The sequence below is a fragment of the Coturnix japonica genome, chromosome 2 (assembly GCF_001577835.2).
Source record: "Coturnix japonica isolate 7356 chromosome 2, Coturnix japonica 2.1, whole genome shotgun sequence".
Lineage (NCBI taxonomy): Eukaryota > Metazoa > Chordata > Aves > Galliformes > Phasianidae > Coturnix > Coturnix japonica.
The window spans coordinates 37,344,473-37,369,089 of NC_029517.1; the positions used below are offsets into that span (position 1 = coordinate 37,344,473).

The 24,617-nt window shown below is 42.9% G+C and overlaps 1 protein-coding gene across 1 annotated transcript in view; it reads right to left on the bottom strand.

Annotated features, from left to right (window-relative positions):
- Positions 1–1,621: 1,621 nt before the first annotated feature.
- Positions 1,622–24,617, bottom strand: part of TRIM71 (tripartite motif containing 71) — a 55,902-nt gene continuing 32,906 nt past the window's right edge. Inside the window, exons 2-4 of the mRNA XM_032442365.1 lie at positions 18,929–19,096; positions 11,361–11,495; positions 1,622–9,477 (exon numbers count right to left, since the gene is read on the bottom strand). Of these exons, the coding sequence (XP_032298256.1) occupies positions 8,026–9,477; positions 11,361–11,495; positions 18,929–19,096 (1,755 nt within the window). The 3' untranslated portion in view covers positions 1,622–8,025. The remainder of the gene's footprint in view (positions 9,478–11,360; positions 11,496–18,928; positions 19,097–24,617) is intronic.

Consider the following 24,617-nt stretch of genomic DNA (forward strand, 5'->3'; position numbering starts at 1 on the left):
TCCTGTCGTCCTGTTGGTAAAGGTTATTTTAGAATGGAACAGAGGTTGAGATCCGTTTCAAATGTGAACGGCCTTTTTTGTGGCAAATGGTGTGGTTAAGTAAGTGTGTAATATCTGCTGTGTGAAGGGATGAGATGGGAGGGCAGTAAATGTGAGGGAAACACTGTTGGTCTGAAGTTACGCTGATGCAGCAGTTGTGCAGTACGGTGCTGTGTGTTTTCACCTAGTGGGGAATGCTCATGGCTATGGCAGAGGCTGAGTGCAAAGGGGAATCTGTACCGAGTCCTGCAACCAGTGTGCATCTATTTTGATTTCTATCTATTTTCTCTTTTTTTTTTTCTTGCCTTTTCTTCTCAGGCCAACATAAGACAGCAAAAATAACAATTGCTTATTTACTGTGAACATGAGTAAAGAGCTGAGGCATCCAACCTTAGGCCCTGACCCAGGGGGAAGTGAACCAGGGCTTGGCATGGCATGTATCTATTTCCCTTGCCCCCTCCCTGCCCAGTCTGTGCTGCTGTGGCTATTCTGAGCCACCCTGGGAGAGTGGGGATCCCACCTTATCTATCTCCCCTGTGCTCACTGCAGACACTGTGCTTTGCCTCTGGCCCCCTCGGGGCACACACACCAGCAGGGAAGGTCCTAGAGCTGTGCTGCTGCTGGGGACGCGGAGCTTGAAAGTCCTGCTCAAAGGAATGTGTGTGAGCTGGCTGCAGTTGGGTACCAGGTGTCCCACGTTCACCCCCAAGATGTTTAACAGGGAAAAAAGCCACAGCAGCTGGAAATGGCACAGTGTTAGTCTGTTAAACAAGGTGCAGCGTGTCTACATGCATCTTTTCCTTCATGTGGGATAAAGGCTGAAGCAGTGCAGTAACACGCTTTGGCACAGCCTCTCCGTTTGGGTAAGCAGCAGCCCTGGGTCTTCCCGAGGCTGTCGGAGCTCTGAGCCAACGGGTACATCATATTTCTGCAGGTTGGTGTAGGAGTGGCACCACCGCTGTCCCCAGGTAGGGGGTATGAGGGAGCAGTTCGGGTCTATCAATATCACCCTTTTATAAATCAGGGAGCCCCAGTGCCGAAGCATGGCTCATGTCAAAGCAGATTGACCGATTCAGTACAAAAAGGTCCGAGCCGCTCGCTGTGTGGTCCTGCGTCCTGAATGGAGAGGATTCTTCCTGGCCCTTCCCAGCCCCCCAAGGAATGCGGTGCATTCACATGCAAAACCGCAGCGCGCCGCCCGGCTCGGGGTGCAGCCCGTGACCCCTCAACCCCTCCGCCCGCCCTGGGCTCTCATCGCAGCGCACGTTGTGAAGAGTGGCCCAAGCAAGTTGACTTGAGCCCAGTACGGCCCATGCGGGCTCCTGTCACCACCGCAGGAAGACACTGCATCGTGACTTACGCCTCTCCACAGCAACCCCGCATTCCTCCTCCCCTTGTATAGCTGTGCCTTCAAGCTCAGGTTTTCAATAGTATCCCAGCAGTACCACAGCAGCATCACCAGCCGCTGCCGGGCAGCTCACAGCCAGGAGAGGGCTTTTATTTTTCCTTTTGCATCATGACTTTGTATTGATGGATACAGAAAAACACAGACACGGATTTGCCATGAAAAAAAAACAAAAAAAAAACAACAACTCACATTTATTTGATTAAACAAAAATAAAATAAACTGCATAGGAACATTTTAAAGTCCAGAGAGACACTGACTTTGTTTTAAGGCTGCCAGTAGCTGATACATCATCTCCTTGCTACATCCTTCAGCCTTCCCCTATGGACCACAGAGATACATTCAGAAGCCTCCATTAACACAAAAAGTTCTAACGTTTTGCTTTACTTATCCTACGTAAAAGTTTGCGCATAACCTGTCACGCTTTTCCCTCACGCAACACTCAACACCCCACATCTCCCAACGTCGCCTTTTGTCCGAGCAGAAATGCGATGCCCTGTTTGGAGCACGGAGGTTCTTGTCACAGCCTGTTTCATTATCCATTAGATATAAAAGCTCTGAGCAGCTCATTAAAAGCCGAGCACTGTCTGTCCTGCTGAGACATTTGTATTATTATGAGGAGAGCAGCATGATTAATCACTAAAGTAGAAGGAAAACAATTGCAGCAGAACAGGAAACTACAAACCCAATTGTCTCAAGATACCCAACATCCAAGGGCTGACAAAACCATTCCGGATCCCGATACAAGCCTGCATCGAGGCAACACGTTACACACCAGTAATGAACTTCTTTTATAAGATGGGGGCTGTACTCTGCAGTCAATTAAAGGAGAAAACATGATTTGTCACACACACGAGCCTGAAGTGAGCGACCTCCATATTGTTGCGGGCTTCCCATTTCTACCCGACTAAGCCAGGCGGCACGTGACAGGTGATGCACAGCACAACAGCTCACATACAGTAAGAACCCCCCCACCAACGCCGGTGACTATCACACCTTACAACCTAGGTAAAAACTTTTCAGTTTAGAAAAGAAACTAAAAACATCATAACCCAGAAACAGACATCTCTCCCTCGGAAGGAAAAACTACTACGTCATCTGAAAAGGATTCTACAAACCTATAAAAGGGCTTCGTTTTAACTAGTCTGGTAGCTCAAAAGGAAGTTACTCAACTAAGTTACTACACAGACACTTAACATTCAGTCAGTAAGGCTCTATGAAAAGAGCTTAAAAAATTATCTACCTGAGTTTGTAAGTTGATACAATCATTAATAGAAGGTCTAAGACCATGCAGGTACGCAAAGCATTTTTAGAACCATTATTGGTTAAACAATGATGGAAAAGATGCCACTCTGGCTCGTCAACCCGTAAGATCACTTAGAGACATCAATGTACGTTTTCCACCATAACATTTACCAAACCCAACACAGCCCATCAATATTAGGGAGTTTCTGTACCCGCTTCCATCACCCCCACAAGCGAGCGGGGGAAGAAAAGAGATCTTCCAATACAGTGATCTGAAAATGTGCTTCTGCAACTTTACTCCACAGGAAAAGCAAGGGGCATGCTGCACATCACTATTCAGTTGCGTAAAAACCCAACATTCTGGTTTTCAGCTGCCTCTCCTGACAATATCTGAACTTCTCTTGAACAATATCTGAATATCACCCTCCAGGAATAGGAACTTGGTTGCTTTGTCATGGTGGAAAAAATCCCATTGTGTCAAGAAAGCTACTAACATAATCACCAAGTCTAAAACCAATCAGTATCACGTTCCCTTCAAGCATTTGGTATAGCATTGTGTTTGCAGCAATCGTAACATCAGTCTTTCCAAATAGGAACAGGACATACTTGGAGGTGTGCATAAAAGTTTTCTCTTGTAGAGAGAAGACCTAAAGGTCTTAAAGACGTGAGAACACTGCAAATGGACAAGGAGTATGTCAGCCAGTAGTGTCATAATACTGAACCAAGTCTACATCTCCAAACTTTGTAGTAAAAATGGAACAAACTCAAGTGTTTCAGGTATCGCAGTCCTGTTTGCCAGAATACACAAACCTTTGGTTTCATTTACAGATTCTCTAGCAAGGGCAGCTTAGTATTTCCAGGGGTAGGTAGGAAAACGCCAGCAAAAGCAAGAAGTCATCATATTGTATGCACTATCTGTTTCCATTAAATGCCTGCCCACAAAGCAGGTTGAATCCTTTGCCAAGGCAGATTTCCCAGCTATTTCTCAAACCTGTCTGATGCTGAACTGAGGTAGATGATCAACTTCTGCAAAGTGAGGTAGAACTTCAAGAAAAAGACAGTGGCATCTCTCGTTGTGCATTTTGTACCACATCGGACTGGGTTTCAAACTCCCAAGAACTTGAAGACCAAAAGGTACAATATTTGTCTAACACAAGTACCAGTGTTCATTTTTATACAGTTCCAAACTGTGTCTAAATATCTCTATTTTTAAATACCTCTTACCTTTTGGCACCGTTTGGCTTACACTCCTTTAAAAAAAAAAGTAATAATAATAATAATAAAATAAACAAAACACTTTGGCACAGTTTCTTTTAAACCAGAAATAAAGCAAATTTTATGATCAAAGATATGGCCTGATAAGGCTACCCACCTGCACTCTTCAGAAATGATTTTGGTTTTACTCTAACAGAACAAACCGGGCCCATTTTCCTGCAATTCCAAGGGAACACTACACCAAAGCGCCTTGCTCTTCCTTCCCTCGCCTTAGTTATGTCTGGCCCCAATACACATCAGTTTTTTGGGTGTTGCCCTCCTTTGCTCACTTTCTTTATAGTTACGGGCTCCCTTTAAGCTACTTCAAAGGTACTAAAGGAAAGGAGTGAGTTATCTGACGGACCTGCATTATCAAGTATTATATCTGCTTCAGCTTGGTGCTGAAGCTCCTGCTTAACTGAGAAGGAACACGATTGCTTCACAGGGTGACCCTGGAGCAGCCATACTGACTGCTGATAACATTGTCAAGCAAGTTTACCGAGAGCCACCGGTTTAACCTGGCAAGGTGGAATTCCTTTGGGAGTTGTAATCAACAGGTCTGTTACACATCTCTCACTGGCCATTGCTGGAGCTAAGAGAAAGAGGTACAAGCTCACCTCAGCCTTCTCCATGCTACCTCCACTGGTTCAAAAGATTACTCCAAACACTTTGGCCTGTTTGGTTTGCAATGCAGCATCAAAGCCTTGCTTTCTTTCTTTCTCCCCATGCACTTTCACCGTGTATGTTACGGTACTGGGGTGTTAATCTTAGAACACGCACAGCCCAAAAACACGCACAGGAAAAAAAAGCAAGGTCTGAGTCTCGTTAATTAACTATATATTACTTTTTTAAAAGCTCATATGGGGCATCTGCTGTTGTCATTGAGCTTATTATTATTGTTGCTTATTTTCATTGCATATAAAACACTCAATTTTATAAGCTACACTACTGCTTTTCAATGAGACCGAGCGTGCTTAGCACTATGACAAAGGATCTGGAATTATTCTGGGTAGCTGAACAGTAGCGTTTTTAAAACAAAAGAGCTCCCTGTCAGGTGAGGCCTTTGTTTGTAAGCAAACCCACTGATTAAGCAGACAGCAACTTAAGAAGTTGAAGTCACTCCTGTTCCTGAGGGAGCTGGACTGGTGGTTTGTGCAATGGCTCCATACGAAAGAGCAGAGGGCAACTTCTACGTCACCTTCTACACAGTGCAGGCTGGAGAGAGGCAAGGATGCTTCTGCTCTTCAACGCAAGGGTGAACACATGCGTAGCCTTTTTTACTTTTTTTTTTAATGCCTAGAAAACAATTTCCTTCTCCCAGCCCCTGAGAAGGGGGGAACCCAACAAGCATTAAAGCACAAGAGCATTTCTAGAATGCTCTAAATACTGACAGCCACTCAGGTCAAGATATTAACAGACCTGGCATTTTCATTAAGACATGACAGGATAAACGCAAGAACACCGCAAACTAAATATTAAAGCTTTTATAACCAATTCTCTTTGGTATCTAGGATCTTGCAGGGTATTCATTTTCACAGCCCAAACTTCAAATAATTCTCGGACTGAATAATACAAAACAAACAGGGCCATCTGCCACAAATGTTGGCCACCCCCAAGGAGAGAGGCATGGACACAAGAAGAACTTGAAGCTGAAGGTAAATTAGGTTTCTCTCATACCCATATGTTGAGTGGCCACACAAGTTTAATGACAGACATCTGTATAAAAGATTATCCTTTTGAAGACTATTTTTAAACCATGCTATCCTAAGATTAAGCCCAGCTGAAACACACTGCTTTGAAGAGTTCGCTTCCTCGAGGCTTTGGCTGAAAGGCAGCACAGTTACTTTATTTAATTTAGGTGTTTTCCCTTACCCTTCTTTTAAAAGAGGTTTTGCCATCTCATTGAATCGGTCTTTTTCTTTCTGGTCCTTTAGTTTAAGCCTCCTTTAAGTGAAGGACGTCTGTATGCAACAGGATTTCTACAAAACCCAGAAGGTCAAACACTCATTGGAGGGGAAAAGCAGCAAGAAGGAAAGTGCACCTTGTGATTTCTCACTAATTTGTAAAGAGCCTTTCAATCTCAGGACACTTTTGTGCATGGCAGCTGGCAGTGGGATGAACCCTTTCCTCTGAGGATGGTAAAGGCCCTTCAGACTTTGGTAGTGACCATGATTATGCATCAGAGACCTTCTCTTGCAAACAGTAACGGAGATCCCAAAGCATTTCTGATGCAAAGACTGGATAGTCCTTCCATCCATGAGTGACAGAGAAGCCCCTTTCCCTACTTTAACCATTGCCACTAAATGCCTTATTCAGAAAGTAAAGTGGCAATTCTAGAAACTAGAATCTGCGCTAACAGCCAAACGGGAATGGGAACAGAAAAGAATAAGACTGAATCTTCCGAGGGACTCAAAGTCCTTAGTACTTAGAAAGTCCTTAGTCCTTAGAACTTAGTCCTTAGTCCTTAGAAAGATCTCCACTCTCCCAGAAAGTTTCTGCTTCTCAAAAAAAAAAAGCAATTTTTATATCCCTGAAGGGGCTCGCCTCCCCCAGCCTCCAAGCTTTTAAGGATCATACTAGGTTATTTCACACAGAATTCTTTGGTACTGCCCTGGAAAAGGGAAAAAAAAAGAAGAAAAAAAAAAAACAGGAAAAAAAAGCAAAAAGAAGCGAATTTTCATCTCGATGCAGTTTGCCTTAGGCTGGAACTCGTAGCTTTTCACTTTGATCTGTAGCAAGAACTACATGGAGCCACAGGCTCACCCCACCCTAAAAACTAAAGCAGAGCTCCTGGACTTCTCCAGTCCAGCTTCCCGGGGAAGCCAAAAGATGAACATACAAAGAAACCAGTTGCATTTATCATGGATAAAAGTTATTGCAATCCTCTAAACACAACAGACTTAAATTCTCCAAAACTCACCCTGAATCTCCAAAGCTGTGCTTATTTCTTAATTTTGGAAAAAGGTACCACTTCTGTTCTAACAAATCCACTCAACTTTTTTTTTTTCTTTCCCTTAAAGACTCTTTATGGGGGAGGAAGAAAAAAAAAACCTTGTCATTTCACACAAACGTAAACCAAGGGTTGATTTTTTCCTTGTTTCAATGCCCCCTGTAACCTCTGTTACTCAGATTAGGTTCATGTACTGATAAAAGAAACTTTCTTTTTTCAAACTAATTTAGCTTTCAGGTGAAAGGGTTAAAAGAAAAACCCCAAACCTCAACAACAGGTTACATTAACGAACGCATCACTTTCTTTGTCTAAACTTTTATGACAACTGTACTAAGCCACTAAAATGAACGATTTGGTTTCAACTCAAAGCTCATTGTGCATTTTCATCAGCTTCTCTTTGTGCTGTTGGATTACTGTGTTTCAGGGAAAAAGAAAAACTAACAAACAAAATCCCACACAGAAATGCCAAAAAGTTGCTAACTCGCTCCTCGTGGCGAGTGAATCCCACTCACTTCCACAAGACGTTCAGAAGTCTTCTGGGAACAAAAAGCTGTGTTCACCAGTAAATCAAACACACTGAGGTATAAAAAAGGAGAACAGGAAGAAGTTCTCTGCTGCAGCAGCAATTCAACAAAACAAAACATATCCCCCCTCCCATGTCCCCACCCACAGAAATGCAGTACAGTTAGGAACACAAGCTCTATACAAATATCTAATAACGTTTTCTCCACTAAAAAAAAAAAAAAAAAAAAAAAAAGATACAGAGCCTTTTTGGCTTAGCCTACAGAATTCACCACACAAACCACCTAATGTGCACAGCAACACATGTTTGTGCATGAAACCCCGTTGGGGGCGAGGTAAAATTTTCTGAACTGCGAGTGTGTTGGGATGGGGAGGGGGGGGAAAGAGAAACCGGGGAGGGAAGGGAGGACAATGAGGTAGATAGAATTTAACTTTACAGGCTCACTCCCTGCAGAAAAGATAAGTACATTCATCTGTAAAAAAATTAAAGATGAGGTAGGTTTGAATCAACGTTGTATTTTTTTTCTTCTTTTTTTTTTTTTTTTTTTTTCTTTTCATTTTCACTTAGAAGAATTTCCCTGAGACAGTTTCTTCCAAATTCAAACGCAGATTAGAAGACGAGAATTCGATTGTTTCCAAAGTCGACCACAACAATCATGCCATCAGGGGTGACAGCTATACCTGAAGGACGGTCCATCTGACCAAAGCCGCTTCCCTGAGTGCCGAACTTGCATAAAAAGCTACCATTGGACTCGAATATCTGCACCCGGTGGTTCCTGGAGTCGGCCACAATGATGCGCCCCTCTTGATCCACCGCCACTCCCTGCGGGCGCAGGAACTGCCCATTCCCGCTCCCCTCCGAGCCCAGGAAGCGTGCTGACTGGCAATCTGCGTGGATGACCAGCAGGCGATGGTTGTTGAAGTCTGTCACTACCAAGTGGCCCTCGTGATTGAAAGTCACACCTCTGGGGGAATCAAAGTGCTTCCAGAGTGCCCCTTCAAAGCCATACTTATTAAGAAACACACCGTCGGGCCCAAACAGCTGAACGCGATGGTTCCTTGTGTCGGAGACCAGGATTTTGCCCTCTGCGTTGACGGCCACGTCCCACGGATAATTGAATTGCCCATTCTTTGTTCCTTTCTCCCCAAACTTCAGAATGAACTGCCCCTCAAATGTGAAAATCTGGATGCGATGATTGTCCTTGTCAGCCACGACGATCCGGCGTGAGACGTCACAGGCCACACCGGCGGGACGATCGAACTGGCCAGGCCGGGAACCTAGCGTGCCAAACTTGTGATGGAAAGTCCCACAAGGTTTGAACACCTGGATACGGTTATTGCTGCGGTCTGCCACGATGATGTAGCCTTCTTTGTCTACACTAACCCCCCAGGGGCGGCAGAGTTTCCCATCGCTGTCTCCTTCACTGCCAAATGAGAGCCCGGGTAGCCCAATACCTATGTAGCTGCGCCCAGATTTCACTACAACTTTGAAGGGGCTGTTCTCAATGTGTTGGTTGCACATCATCACGGACACCAGATGTTCTCCCTCTAGCTGTGGACGGTAGCTGACAAGGTAGGTTCCGTTCTGCTGATCACTGACATCTGCCCCAAACAGATTTCCATCTGGGCCCATTACCACTGCAGAGATCATGTCACCTCCTGAAAGGCGAGGCTCACCGTCGTGATCGTAACCTATAACTGTGAAAGAGGCTACTTTCCCCTGCAGTGCACGCTTAAGGCCTTCCCCAGTGGCTTTGGTCAGAGGAGCAAAAGCCCCGCTACTGACAAAGCCCATTGATTTAATGGCCATATACAATGCCTGGTCAGGGGTTGTTAACATGATCCTGTCATCCTCCTGCGGCTGCAGAAGGCCTCTCACATTCTTGAGCTCCTGCACCTGAGCCAGCATACGGTCCCGGGCCAGAAGAATATCTATAGTACGACCTTCCTCCAGGACCTGCTGAACAGCACTAATGGTGTTGTCCAGCTTATTTAGGTTCTGACGTAACTTTTCAACTTGCAAGTAGAGCGACTTAGCCTTGACTTGACGAATCTTTTCCACCTGGGAGAGGATGAGGGGTGGGGGGAAAAAAAGTACATGTCAGAAAAGACAACCCTTAGAATCATAGAATCACCAAGGTTGGAAAAGACATACAAGATCATCCAGTCCAACCACCCACCAATCACCAATAGGTCTCACTTAACACCAAAATACATCCCAGCAGTACTTCTACATAAACAGTCAAGATATTTGTCGTAGAATGCTGACACAAGACATGATAAGAGCTGTTCTGCCTTCTAGTTGCAGAGTACTTGACAGATCATCGGGAAGTACATCTTATCTCATGACTCTGGAGAAAAGAGGTAACTGTAGGCACACAGAAAAGATCAGGGGCCAAGGCTGCTCTAAAGGGAGAACTGAGATCAACTTCAGAAGGCAGGCTGTAATCACAGAACTCTTAGCCTTCTAAGAGTTGGTATCAGCTAATGGATATGGGTTCTCCTCACTTCCTTGCCTGTCCAAACTGTTTCCATGTGATTGGATAACACCAGACATCTGGAATTTTTAGGGTCCAATTGCTTTAATATTTTCCCACAAGTACCAGCAGCCACACTGAACTACTGCTTTAAAATAGGATGCCATATAATGCTACTTCAAAGGACACAGACGGCAGCTGCCAATTCCCTTCTTGGGCAATTGTAGCTCAAGCAAAAATGGTTGGTTGGTTGGTTGGTTTTGTTTGTTTGCTTTCAGGTTTTGTTTGTTTGTTTGTTCTGCATTTGTTTGTGTTTACTAGACTGTGTTCATCTTTACTTGTGAAAAATCACTCTGGATCCTTTGGCAAATGCACTTAGCTTGAAAAATTAATGAAACACGTAATGGTTTTATTGTTAGAAAAACTTCTTTTCACATGTCTGAATACTTGCTTGGCTGCAGAACAATATCACCAGTGTACTTTAGTGAGGGACAACTCACTGTCTGAAGAAGCCCTTGGGTAAACACTGACCAGCTAACAGATGTTTAAGAATGTCATTTCATATAAAGCGTAATGGCTTTTTTATATTTTATTTATTTATTTATTTATTTTTAACAAGGCTGCTTCTAAAAAAAATTAAGATTACCTTAATATATATTCAACTTCCTTACTCATTACAATGGTTTCCCATGCCTCCACAGTGCATGCTAAAAAGAACTACTTTTCCTTACTGAAATGTTTTATAACCCAAAACTAGTCCTCAGGTGTTCCTTTAAAGTGCACTCAGTGTATTCAACCTCTTGAGATACAAACAGGTAGGAGCAGCTCTTACTTCATCTGTAATATATATAATACCTCAAAAGAAAAGGTTGTTGAGCTACTTAGGGAAGACCTAGAGTAGAAAGTGAACTCCTTTCCCTCCATAGAAGTACCTCAGAAAAACAGCCTTAGAAGTACAGAAACTACGAAGTTAATTCTTGTAAAAATTTCAGTACTAAGAAAACAACTTAAATACAAACCTCTCCTTTAGAAGATTAAAATCACTTGGCTAGTGTAGTTCCATGAAATAACTTTACCAACATAATAGTCATTTTGCTGGCAACATATACACCAGCACGGTACCATTTCAACCAGGATAGGGGGCAGGAGAGAAGTAATTTCCAGGATGGCACTATCTCTTGACATCACGCACCTCAGTACTTGAGATGTGATGCACTCCTGCTGAGCCAGCAGGGGGAGTGCCCACCTTATGTGTGTGGTTAAGCTTTCACACAGTATTCCCTACAAAAAAAAAGCTTTTTCACAAGGTTAAGAAGTGCTTCAAAATAAAACCAACTAGAGGCAGAAATCAGCAACTGGCTCCCTAGATAACAGTGAGTTCACCATAAATGGTACTGTTTCTGCACAGTGTATAAGTTAAGGAGTTTTCCAATATCAAATGTACAAAGCACAAGTGTTTGGTACATACCTTCCAAAGCAGCTCGCACTCTCGCTCTTCCAAGGCCTTCTTATGTCTAGTAGTCACTGCTTTGACTTCAGACTGTACCACCTTCGCTTTCATCTCAACTTGCTCTGCCACAGCCTGGGCCTGTTCAATACTCAACTGGAGAGAAAAATAACACTCTTAGGGCTCAACCAAATCTGCAAGAGGTTACTTACATTTCACTACACCTTTAGGAAAATGCACAGAATAACACTTCTTAGGTTTGTTAGGTCTTCACCCACTTCATACTGCAGAGCCTGAATATTGGCATATATATGTATACATATATATATGTATGTAAAACAAAAACAATTGTGTGAGTGTGTACAACAAATCTACTGTACAGAGCTTATGATTTCATTGTACCATGCACCAGTACAGGGGTTTAAAGGACAACTTCTGGGAGCATGAAAATCTCCTGCACTTTCCAATTACTGCAGGGCGTCACAGCTCTGCCACAGTAACTCTGCTGTTGTTCAGCAGGCATTTCCTGCATAGAAGCTGTCCTCTGAGAAGCCAGTTTGTTAGGAACAATGTTGAGAAGCAGCATTCCTTTTTCTGCACAAGCACTGCACAATTTTTTCACCTCAAATCCTTTTAAAAAAGGCGCCGTTCAACGCTCTCATTCCAGCTTCATCACTCCAGTGTTTGTGAATGAAATGGCTACAGCTAGCTCACATGCTTGGAAAACTGGAGACAAGAGCTGCGATCAGGAAACCATCTGGTTCAGTTACCCATTACCAATCCAGTTACAGCTACTGTGGCTCCTGCTGTTGGCAGGTGCAGTTGTCCATTTGCAGCTTGCACCTACGCACTCATGTGACTATTCAAGAGCCAAAAGACTGACAAGACGCTCTCCATTCTGTTATGGATATCACCAGAGCCTTGTGTTGCCAAAAATGAAAGGACTTGGCAATGTATCCTGCCAACTTCAGGACTGAAACCAATACTCAAACACACACAGTAAAATCTAAGCAATGACAGTGCGTGCACTTGATGTGTCTGAGAGCCACAACAAATGGAAACCTTGCAAATCAAGCTCCCATGTGGCAAACAAGCATGTTTTCATGATGGAATGTAATTCAGTCCAGCAGACATCTGTCACTAGCTACAGTTACCAGCTCTCTTAGGAACACCTTGTTCTTTCCTATAAATCTACTCAGAAAAAGCAACATACAAACACAAACACATCAGCAGAAGAGGACGACAGCACGCAGCATTATCTGTGCCCTCAAATTGCAAAGTATTTAATGAGGATTGTTAAACGAGCAAGTGTCATGGTCTCTGGGCATTTTATACAGACCGAAAGAGTTTGCTGAAGCCTCAAGGTAGTTACACCGACCGAGTCATACATTTGACATCTTATTAGCTCTAGCTCTGCATAAACTTGTGGACTGTGACTGGCAGCCAGGGTGTCAGCGCCTGCCAACAAAATGCCAATTCCAGCATTTCTTCCCAGACCCAGACGTGCCTGGCTAGTTCTTATATGCTCCAGCCACTTCTGAATAAAAGGTAAAGAGCAAAGTTGTATTGGACTCCCAGTGTCCTTGAAGACACCCTTGCCAACTTTCTTGTAACTGCTTCCTGTTTCTGCAAGAAACTCACAGTAGTTACCTTGCTACAGTGGTTCTGACATGGAAGCTGATGCTGTAACACGAAGTAATGAGGAGCTGACTGCAAGAGCCAGAAGCAGCAAGGAAGTATGACATTTTGGTTTTGATTCTGCATACCTGGGCTGACTATGGAGGGACCCGAAGCAGGGCTCTTCATTTCCAATTTTTATCAGTTTTCCAGATGTCCCATCTTCTAATGGACATTATGAACTTGAACAAAAGACCTCAATAGTTTGATCTTGGCTTAATTATATTGTGCCTATGAAATACTTAAGTGTATTTTTCTAGATACAAAACTACTTGTTTTCACTAGTGCCAGTTATTTAAAAATCAAAGTTACGGTCAGAAGAGTGCAGCACTCAAGGGGAAAGACAGGCTACAAACTAATGTGAAGCCACTGTAAAGATGCTGGTACCACTGCGTGGCTTCTGCTACCCAAATTAAACGAGTACATCCACAATTACATCCACACAGCAAAGCTAATGAAAAAGGCCAATTTAAGTCTCAAAGAGAAGAGCCTGCTAATCCAAATAGATACAGAGTGTTAGATTTAAATAATTCAGTTCAGAGAACTATCAATTTGAACATACTGCTGTACAACACAGCCCTGCATGTAAGACACCATGAGAGTAAAGGCTGTTTAAGTGTATCACAGATCATCAGTGTTAAGCTTGCCTAACTGTTTAAAAAAAGGTCCTTCCACAGATAATGGATGAAAAACCTTAGGTACATACCTCCTTACCTCTGTGTGGAAGACTTAAACCTTAAACACAGAGAAATTTAAGAGCAAGTTCATTCTTTTTAAAAGGATTATCTAGGGGGGACAGGAGAAAAACCTTCGAGGAGCATATTCTCTGGCAAACACTCTCTTTCTTTAGAAGTAAATTAAATGAACTAATGACTGAACTTTCTGCATCTCAGGTTAGCCCTCTTCTGCCACATTCTGAAGGTGTTCTGCTGATAAACACTATTTGTTTTCAGTTCTTTGCATTAAAATGATAGATGTCTGGTTTCTCAGGATTCTTCCAATTACTTGCTTCAGTGCAAGGTAAAACAACTCAGCCAAGACAGTCAGTTTTCTCCATCATAAAAGCTTCCTACTGTTCCTCTACTGGAGAAATTAACTGCAGACCTTACACAAAGTATATTTACAGTAAGAATATTAGGATTAATCAGCTTAGCAATTGTAATATTGGTGCAGCCACAGCACAGATCACAGTAGCTAAGTCAATTTAAACGGTCAGACTACAAACTGGAAACAAACTGAAGTATTCTCACTTCTGGTGGTTAAAGTGTTTAAAAGTGCTTTGACACGGGGAAGGTTACAGGAGAGGTGAGCTCATGTCAGACATACAGAATCATTTTAGCATGTGCAGCAGAACAGCACTTGTTGCCTAAAGCTCAAGGTAAGCAGTAGTATGGACAGTGCCACATATAACAATGCATCTTCCCTGATAACTATCTGCTTGTATATTAAACAAAGGAATTCATTAAAGCAAGGCACAAAGTAGAAGTACCTGAAGAAAGAAAAACAGAAAGAAATACAGCTCACTTGATACAAATTCTATATTTACATTAAGGGCTTATCTGATCATTTGTGATATTGCATTCTATTTTAAATTTCCTTTCATCTCTGCTGTTAGAAAAAGAATGATTCATTCAACTTCATTTTTTGTTTACTAGGCTTCCATTTAGGCTCTCCAACCTGCAAGCCTGGCTTCAAAGCCATTCACCAGGGGTGTGTCTGAGCTTACTCAGTGTGACAACACCAGAAGGATGCCTTGCAGCACCAGCGCCATCTTTCTCAGGGGTTGGCCTCCCAGCAGCACCAATCCCATGCAGAAACCCACAATGAAGCTCCCACTGAAGGGCACAGAGAAGCTGAAGACAACTGAGCTCTTCCAGTGAGTTTCCCTCAATGGAAAAAATTTCTTAGCTACCTCCCCCTCCCTCTCTAGCAAGAAGGGTGTTCAAGGTTCAGCTCATCTGCTTCACACCAACGTCCCTCACAACTTCTATGAGAAAAGAGGCACTGCATTAGCAGATTGCCCCATCCTTACTGGCAAAGTTTAAGCTTTTGATGCTGGAAAATAAGTCTCTTCTTCCATGTTCTGCTAATGACAAGACTCCACTGCAAGTTTCCACATTTCAATCAAAGCACTGCCAAATGCCCCACCGAGCGAACTAAGATGTAGGCTCAGATCAAAACAGTTTTAGTAAAACAAACAAAAAAAGACAACTGACCTCCACAATTTAAATTGTATTTTAACACTTTCACCTGCAAATTAACACCAAATGGGAGCAAACACTCGCTGCTTTACTGTTGTGCAAGTGCATTAGATTACATACACATACATACATATATACAATTACACATGTATAGATGTATTTTAAGAACATGACATTTCGAAGAAGCCATCTATCTTTCATCGAAACAGATTTACGTTCAGTTTGTGGCCCACTCCTTGGAAAAAATTGATAAGAAGACAGCTAAGTGTGCACTTTCATAAGGTATAAACAAGCCAGCAGTACAAGCTGTCATTATCAAAAGGGAACGGTCCTGTCTTACTCCACATTACCTCATCTTTCAGATCCTCATTTGAATCACTTCAAGCCACTGAAAATGTGAGAAAAGTATCTGAGCACAGAGGGAAGATAGCTTTATAATGAGGTAAGTCTGCTCAGAAAGAGGTCCTACAAGAACGGGGTGTTTCTGTTCAATTCCTGGGCACCATGGGTCCCTATAAGAGTGCAATGAGCCAGCCTAGGGTGCTGACTGAGCCAAAAAAGCAATCACACTGAGAGGCTGTCTCCTGAGCTGGCTCAGTTCACCACTCAGTTACAAGTGCAAGTTCTTGCGTTAGGGATAGGATTAGAAATGCACAATTCAGGTCGAGACCAGAGCAGCGCTGGTGAACAGGAGCTTTCCATCGCTGTAGAATCAAGAAGATTCACCAACAAGTCTCATGTTGCCAGGTTTACAGGAGTCCATATACTCTGAGGAGTGAGCTTTCTACTTCTCAGCATCATGAGCCACTGAAGCCTCATCTGGTTTGTCACTCCTGAAACGTACCTTAATGTACAGCAATCACCATAGCCAGAAAAACAATCTTTCTTCCAAAGCCACTGGAAGAGTTCAAATAAACATTTATTCCTAGAAGCCTTCAACTTTGGTTAACCAGGTATTCTCCAGCCAAATGACTCATGGCTTATTTCCTTTCTCCTGCAAGGCCCTTCAGAGCCCACCTCTTTCCCTTCACTCTAAGCTACCTCTCCTCATTCATCCTCAGGTTTTCATGTCAGAGGTATCACCTTCCTAGCCTGTTAAGGTTACTAATACAGCAGCATGAATCAGTTGCACGGAGAGGTGTCACTGCACCAAACTACTTCTCAGTCTCCTTAGAGCTCAAGTCTGTGTTCCTCATATTGCAGCTTGCATTGGAATTTGGTTCTGATGACTGCTTCCAAGCTTTAAAAAGGTATTCAAGCCCATTTCTTTTATTTCAGTATAGTTTCCTCAGTCTGTCCCAAATGCATGCTGACGTGCTGTCTCCTCCCTGGGATAAACACGCAGCTTTACAGCCATGCTGTCCCAACACAAACTCTTCTATATAAAAATTCCCTTGTGTAGCAGGTTCACTGCATCAACCTTTGACTCAAGCACCTCAGTTTTAACCCCCGCATTTCTCCTAGCTGCTGCTGATGACACTGAGGCAGTAGCTGCCCTGAGCTGTAGTATTCCCCATTTCCACATATGCAAACACAGATTACTAACTCCCCAGCTTCATCACAGATCTGCCCGCTCACCAACTCTTTTCTGTAGAGTGGTCTAGTTTAAAAGGCCCTGATAAAAGTCAGTTCTTGAAAAGACTCATTCATTTTACATATTTTTGTTGCTAAATGCCCAAGTGCACTTCCTCTTAACATGTGTGGGCAGTAGCTGGACTAGGGCAAAACCAGATAAACTAAATTCAAGAGCTATTTGCTTAAGTTGTGTGAACACTGCCAGGCCACCCACCTTTTACCTGTCCATCATTTAAGTAGTCAACTCACCACAAGAGCAGGAGCCTCCAAAAGAAAAGCCAGAAGAGAACAGGGGAAAGAAAAAAGAGCAAAGTAAATCCAGGAGCAAGCAGGCATGAAAGCGTGCATGCAGTACTAGCAGAGTGATACTCAACATTATTCTTTTGGTTTCTATTCCAAAAGACAGTCACTATTCAGATGATTTACCCACACCAGTTAAATGATTAAGAGCCCTAAAGGCCAAAAGCAATAATTTAATTACTAACAGACAAGCCCTTGTCTAGGGAAGCCTAGAGAAATTCAAAACACTGCACTACTGAGGTTCTCTAGACTAGAATAATCCCTTCATTCTTGCTCATTCTGGGGACGTTAAATGTTTCTGTATGGATGCTGCTGAAGATACTGCTTATAATGTTATTTAGAACAAGCCTTGGAAGCTAAGTTTTTTGCAGGGATTGGGGTTTTTAAAACATGAGGTTTTAAAATGTTCATCCAGCTCCAAAACTCTGGTGCTTAATGTTCTGACACAGGTAACAACATCATAAGCCAAATGGAGGTATCTAAAACAGTTAAGATCTATACCATCACAGTGCTTTTTTCCTTCCACAGGTGCAAAGACTCAGGAGAGGTAAAATCAGCTGCTCCTTTCCAACTGAACAAGCTCACCTAAGAAAGGGTTATAGCTGCCTTATTTATTCCCACTTATTATGGAGACATGAAGCTGTCACATCACAGAGAGGGATTCCAGCTCCCAGACAAGCAGACTCTGAGACACGCTCTACAATTTGAAACATGCCTAGAATACACTGAAATTCTGTGGCACTGCAGGAAACCAGCTAGCAGACACTGCTGTTGACTGTGACCGCTCCTTCAGAGGGTGAGATTTGACAGGTTTAACAACAAAGTTTAAAAGACCCAACTCAAAACAGTCATCTATTAAAATAAGCAATGATGAGGGGGACAGCTCATTTCATGTAGCACACATTTGAGAGAAAAGCGCATCTAATTGACAAACCTTACTTCTGCCAGTGCTTAACTAAAAAAAAAATAAAAATAAAGTCTTGTTGGTTAAATCTAACATAAAAGTGTTGACTACCCAGCTCAAAGCTTTTGAGACTGACGAAACTAGACAGTAGTAGTGCAAACTAGCTTTGTACTATTCCTTTCCTGTTTAAAGGCTCTTTATGAAAGGAAAACTACTGCTAATACCATAACAGTTACTACTAGATACTACTCAGCACAAGCTAACTAGCTACAAACATATCCCTGCAAATTCATTTCCTATGCAGATTTTCCTTCTACCCGTTAAAGCACTACATTACCTTCCTTCAAGGCCTCATTTAGTATTTATATGTGCACTCTAAAATAGCTGAGGTAGGATGCAATCGGCAGCTGCAGTGTGCACCTGTGTAGGCAGAGCAATCCTTGTATGGAGGTAGCTCAGATCCCTTAAAGTGGTAGATTAGAAGTTCCATGGCAATCCAAACAGATAATTAGCATTTTACATGTGGTGGCATCGCTGCAGACATAACCAGACCTATAAGTAGTTACAGTGTAGATGCTGTACAGACATAAGAGACATCTGAGAATAAAAGTCTCATCTGTAAAAGCAGAAACATGCTTGGCACTGCTGTACAAGATCAGAACTTCGCTCAAAATGCCTTGTGTTCAAGTGCATTTGGAAACAGCTTCATATATATTATGATTTACATGACAGGACTATGCTGCAGGAATGCAAAATTCATAACAGCACTTCGTTCTCAGCTACACAGCCACTTCTGTCAGATCTGGGAGAACAGAAGGGGTGAGAAATCTGACAGAAGCAGCAGAGAGCTTTTTGCCTGACACCCTGCCCTGTACCAGACAAGCCGTGAGGGATACAAAAAAAATTAAGTACTTGAGTTGGGAGTATCTTACCTGAATAGCCTGTCGTCCTTGCTGAGCATCTGCCAGGAGCTGGATGGTAAGAGTCCTGGAGTCCTGGAGGGCATCTTGGAGGTAGATAAAGCTGTGACCCACATGTCGCCCCATGGTACATTCACGACATATGGGGACAGAGCAGGTATCACAGTAGAAATGCAGTACCTGGAAGAGAAAAACCTGTATCACCATCTGATGAAGAACTGAAGAGGGAAAAAGAAATGCAAGGGTGCCCCCCAAAAAAACAACAAAAAAACCAACAATAGTTTCTCCTCAGAGAAAAAGCAAACCCTCTTTCTTAGTAAGATTCAGATTGTATTCTAAAAGTTGGATGGAAGTGTCATTGTTTTCTTTGAAATACAATACTAGGAAGAATGTCCACATCGGCTCCTCTTAAGAACGGAAGCCATCTGCCAACACTTATGGGTTGGAGATGTCATCTATGGTAAATTTCAGATGAAGACTTTTCCTGCATTCACTGGACTACATTCTCTGAAGTGGGTCATTTAATAGTGACTGTGCTGGAGAACAGGAGCATCCCCATCCGCTAAGAATGAAAAAGCACCATGCATGCTGAGAACCATCCTGTTGGCTCAAAACATGCAAACCCTCTATGCTTACTCAGGGCAGCACAGCACCAGGCACAATGCACAGCTGTCAACTCCCAACAGCAAAATAAAAGCTTGAAAAAAAAAAAAAACACCTTTGCTCTACCACAGTGTTTCTATGCTGGTAATATCTGGAGATTCTTGATATGGAGAGCAAGACAAGACAGTAACATATCCATCAGAGTGTTTCAGTTTACAGAGAACTCTGGGTAACAACCAAAGCCCATTCTATTCACTAAGCACTTAGAAAGTATTTCCCACTCACAATGGAAGTCTTACACAAGACATTAGCCTGGAAAGCTGGATCCATTCATCAGCCACAATTGTTTCCATTCCATCCAGTAGAGGGAAGCAGCACACAAAAATAGTATTCTCCACAGAACTGCGCTTTCTTAGAAGAAAACACATCAGCTGTTTTGTTTCCAAAGATGAAAGCAAAGGAGTACAAAACCACTAAACAAGAAACTCCACATTCAGTCTCACTCCTAGCAACATACGCTATATTTTTTAAAGCGGTGCTAGAAAAATCTAGCTTGCCACGTTAGAGTCGGGAAACCACCACAAAACCCTGCCGGCCATTGAGGAGTACAAATAATTTCTCTGTCACCAGCTATTTAAATTCTACCTCAGAGAAAGCAGCAAGAGCAGAACAAAGGCTGGGCAAGTATTTGATATGCCTGTCTCCTCACAGCTGTCACCCAACCAGTCCTGACACCAGCTAAACGTCTGTGATATGGTGTGTGGCATCCCCATTTCCCTTCTCCTGCAAAAGAACAGGGGAGAGGGAGGACAGGTGATTCCCTCCGACTTCCTGCATTGCATGAAGTCCTATTTTAAGCTCTCCTATAAGCGCGACAGCTGAAGTGGTGTATGGATTAATTTCTCAAAGGAATATGTGTGTCTGCGCACGTTAGATTTTAATAAAGCCCTTTTCTTCACAGTTAGGTTTTGCTGTGGGGAAACTGGAACAGGTTGCTTTGTGCCTGTTCAAATTCTAACCCCCTGAGCAGTATCCTCAGGTCCTCAGTCTTCTTTAAGGATGTATATGCTGTCTTTCCAAAATGCATTTTTCAATACACGTCATCTCCCTCAACTTGAATGTCCCTCATCTTTACATTGCAGTTGTCTAAATCTGTAGGCAGTGTTCACTTGTTCATGCAGTTCTGTAATTTTGCTCTTGAAATTACAGGGAATGTTTATTACATGTTCCTAAATGACTCCACATAAGCAACTGAGAAGTTGAGAGAAAATGAAAACCAAGGGAGGGTATCAAGTTAAGTCATACGAATCCGATCTACTTTAAAAACGTACAGGAGGGATTTAGGGACTCAATCAAGCACAGCAGCTGAAAGGAAAATGGTGACCATACGAACAGAAGTCTACAAGCAAGTTATATCTGGTGTTAGTCCTCCAAAGTAGCCAACACCAGAGGCAAAAGCTGAACACCACAAATCTGCCCTGCTACCAGTACGCTCCTGCTGTGAGGTGACAGCATCCATTGGCAATAGTCATCTGGTTGACCCAGCCAAGGAGAAACTAAACTGAAGCTGCTCAGCTGCCTCTTGCCACACAGCAGAATGTGGTGGAAAATACCACTCCTCAATTTAGAACGGAAGGAGACAAGAGCCATTATTTCATTTTAGAAACGTACAGATTATGTAGGATGTGGGTGGTGAGTATTTTAGGTAAATGCTACAAAGACGTCAACAAAGTCTCCTGTTTGTTTCTTAGTAAATAGAAGGCTATGGAAATTACCTTGATTTAAATTTGAGAGCAAAAGAGTTAACAGGCTTGGGCAATGAAAAGGGGAATAAGCAGCGATGGACTGATCTCCATCATTACACTGCTATTTAAAAGTTATCTTAAATACACACACAAGAAAACACAAATGCATAGTATCACTACTGCCCTCAGTAGGGAAGGGAGCTGGTCACCGAAAGTAAACTGAGAGTCAGCCAGCTCCTAGATGAACAGGGAACTGCATAGAAACTCCCTTTTGGGCACGCTGACTAATTGACAAAAGAAAAACAGGAGCACCCCCCAGGATGTACACACTGGCTCTACCAAGCAGTGGGGCCCACAGCAGGCTGCTCTCCCAGGGTTAGAACTGGGAAGTACCCAGCTGTGCAGGGGTAGGGGAGATCTGTGCCAGTCAGACTGACAGAGATGGGAGCGCAGAATCCAGCTCCTCTGTGCTTGTATCCACAGCTGGCCATTTATTATGCCCCAGCCTTTTCACATCCCAGTCCCTAGGTCGTGGCCTCAAAGGTCAGGTACTGTTAGGTGAAGTTTCCATGCCTGCTGCATATAAAGGGAGAGGAGAAACAACAACCAACCAACCAACCACCACCACCACACCGACAACAAAAATGACCAAGCAGCTCACTCCAATAAACAAGTAAATAAATAAATAATCTCACAACAATACACATATTTCTTATTTTCTTGAACTAGGACAACACAAGAGTCTGCTCTCTATTCGGATGTGATGCATTTGCAGCGCACCTAAAAGCTGGCGGGGCCTCCCCCTTCTGCTAATCTTAGCAACGAGGAAAGGCCACCCTGAATTTCAGTGGTGCCGTTAATACAGCAACATACTGCTCCTTCTATGCTCGTATCGCTGCCGTAAGAACAACAAGCCTAGTCTTGAGCCGTGGTAGGAGGGGGGGGAAATGGAAGGAAAGAGCAAGGCTAAGTCTTCTGGAAAGGCCAGGCTTATGGTGCACAGTCTAACAAACCACTTTCACCACCACCAACAAAAAGGTCTTAAAACTGTTCTCTCCTCCTGAAGAGGGAGAGACAGCGTTAAGTAAAAGGACCCACCAAATAATTTAGTTATTGTCCTGTTAATTTAATTTCACTATTTTCCAGCAGCTTTTTGAACGAAACCTCCACAAACTCTGTTTTTACCTCACACAAATGTTCTGATAGGAAGGAAACAGAGATGAGAAGAAACCAGGAACAGATCTATTTCCAAGAATTTTGCAAGGTTTTATCTTATATATATTTTTTCCTTCCTTTTAGCAACATACAAATACAGGGTGGGGGGGGGGGAAATGCTTTAAGAGAAAAAAAAGGAAAACTTTCCAGCGTTCAGACCTTTTCAACGTTCTTTTTGGTAAAATTGTCTCCAGTAAGAAAAGATCCCTAAGCGAGTTGAGTGCATTTTTAAAATAACCATTCTGTTACATTAAATAGCATCTCAGAGCCTCCATCAAAATCAAACGAAGAGATAAAAGTCAGAAGCGAGAACAGAACAGTTTCGGAGATAGTTAAAAGTGATTTATTTTAAAATAAATCAGCTACGGGTTGATTATTTCCCAAACAGGAAATATTTCCTGAATTGGTGGCATACAATTTTAGACACAAAACAATAAAGGGAGCCTACTTCAATTTAAACAGAATCAGTGAACCATATTACAGGGCTATTCATCTTTTACAGCCACAGCAGCCCAAGAAATACAACAGCAAGGCCATAAATGTGATTGCTTCAGGAAAGGCTGTACAGTGCACCGTAAAAACATTTTACAACAGCAGGAATTCCTGGGTGTCGCTCTCCCCATTTTTTGGTCCATCTGCTTTCAAAGGGGGCAGGGGGATGGGCGGAGATGTTGTTAAACGTCCCCCGGGACTGCACAGCAATCAATCATCATCTGATGAATGGCCGCTGAAGTTAAACCCTGACCCCACTCCACAATTCCCACACCAGCGCTCCTCTCCTCGCTGACCAGCTTCCAGCGTCCTCTTCCCTCCCTGCCCCCCCACCTTTCAGCCCTCTCCAAAATTTCCCAAATACCAAGGGCAGACAAAAGCAATGGAATGCAGTAGGCACCATGACAAAAGAAAATTCAGCAAAACCTGCAGTTCAGGGGGTTTATCCTTAACCTGCCTTTTCTGGCTCGCAAATGCTTGATTCCTCTCACTTCAGAGCACATTTAAGAGCATGTACGTCAATAAAGCACGTGGAATCTGTTCCAGCATTTTGCTCTCTGTCACCACGTTTCAGTGTCTTGACCAAATTTTATTTATGCCTGCAGCATTAAAGCCTTTGTACAAGGCAGCAACGCGTAAGGCCACGGTTTAAAATACAGATGAAGTCTGATGCCCTGAACGCTGCCCTGTAACCTTAAACAACAACACTCTTACACAAACTAACTGTAGCCTCTTGGTTTTTCCCTCCAGAAAGACCTCCGTCTGGCATTTGTGCATTAACTTATTTTGAGTTTATGACAGAAAAATCACACACGCTATCGTCAGTCTGAAATTTTCCATTGCTAAAGGTGCTTTATTATTTAATTCCCTTGTCAGCAACTCAAACACCGGTGGCTTTGTTAGGCAGCGTGTGAGGCTCGGGGCATTATGAATTTAGCAGAAACTCGTTTTCCAATGAATGTCAGCCCTTCTCTTCCAGCACTGGCTTAGGTTTTTGTCGTTTATTTTTTCAGAAGATCTGGGGGGGGTAAAGCTGGTTGCCTGTATCGTTCAAGCACCAATATATTTTAAACAGCATATAAATGCTATCGCTCTGGACAATTGGGTCAGTCTAATGCAGATATTTGCTGTGGAGTTTAAGCAGAAAAGGTGTGGGCTTTTTTTTTGTTTGTTTGTTTTTCTGTTTCTGTTGTTGTTCTTGATGTTTTTTGGTTGATTGAGTCTTTTTTGGATCGCTTTTACTCTCCCATTTTAATAGCAATCTGTGAGCACTACCTTGTGATTATTAACTTATTTCACACCATGATCAGAAAAGCACTTTACGTTCCTTAACTTCTCAGGCTAACTCTTAAATCTTAAACACCACATACACGTACTGAAGATACAAGTAAGCTATGTGATACACATCTAATGTCTCCATTATATTTGGGACATTAACTTTTAGAGATGCTTTAAAAACTTCTGTGAGTACCAGCTAACAAACAAATTAATAATTAATCGACAAATATGGAGCTCTCCTGACCCAGTGCATAAGGAGGAGCTGAGTCCCTACCTAACCAGCACTGCTCCCAGTGAAACCTCGGCTCATGGCTGTGATTTCACCTTACAAACTGACCTGGTGGCTTGCACCAATGCAAGAAGTCCTG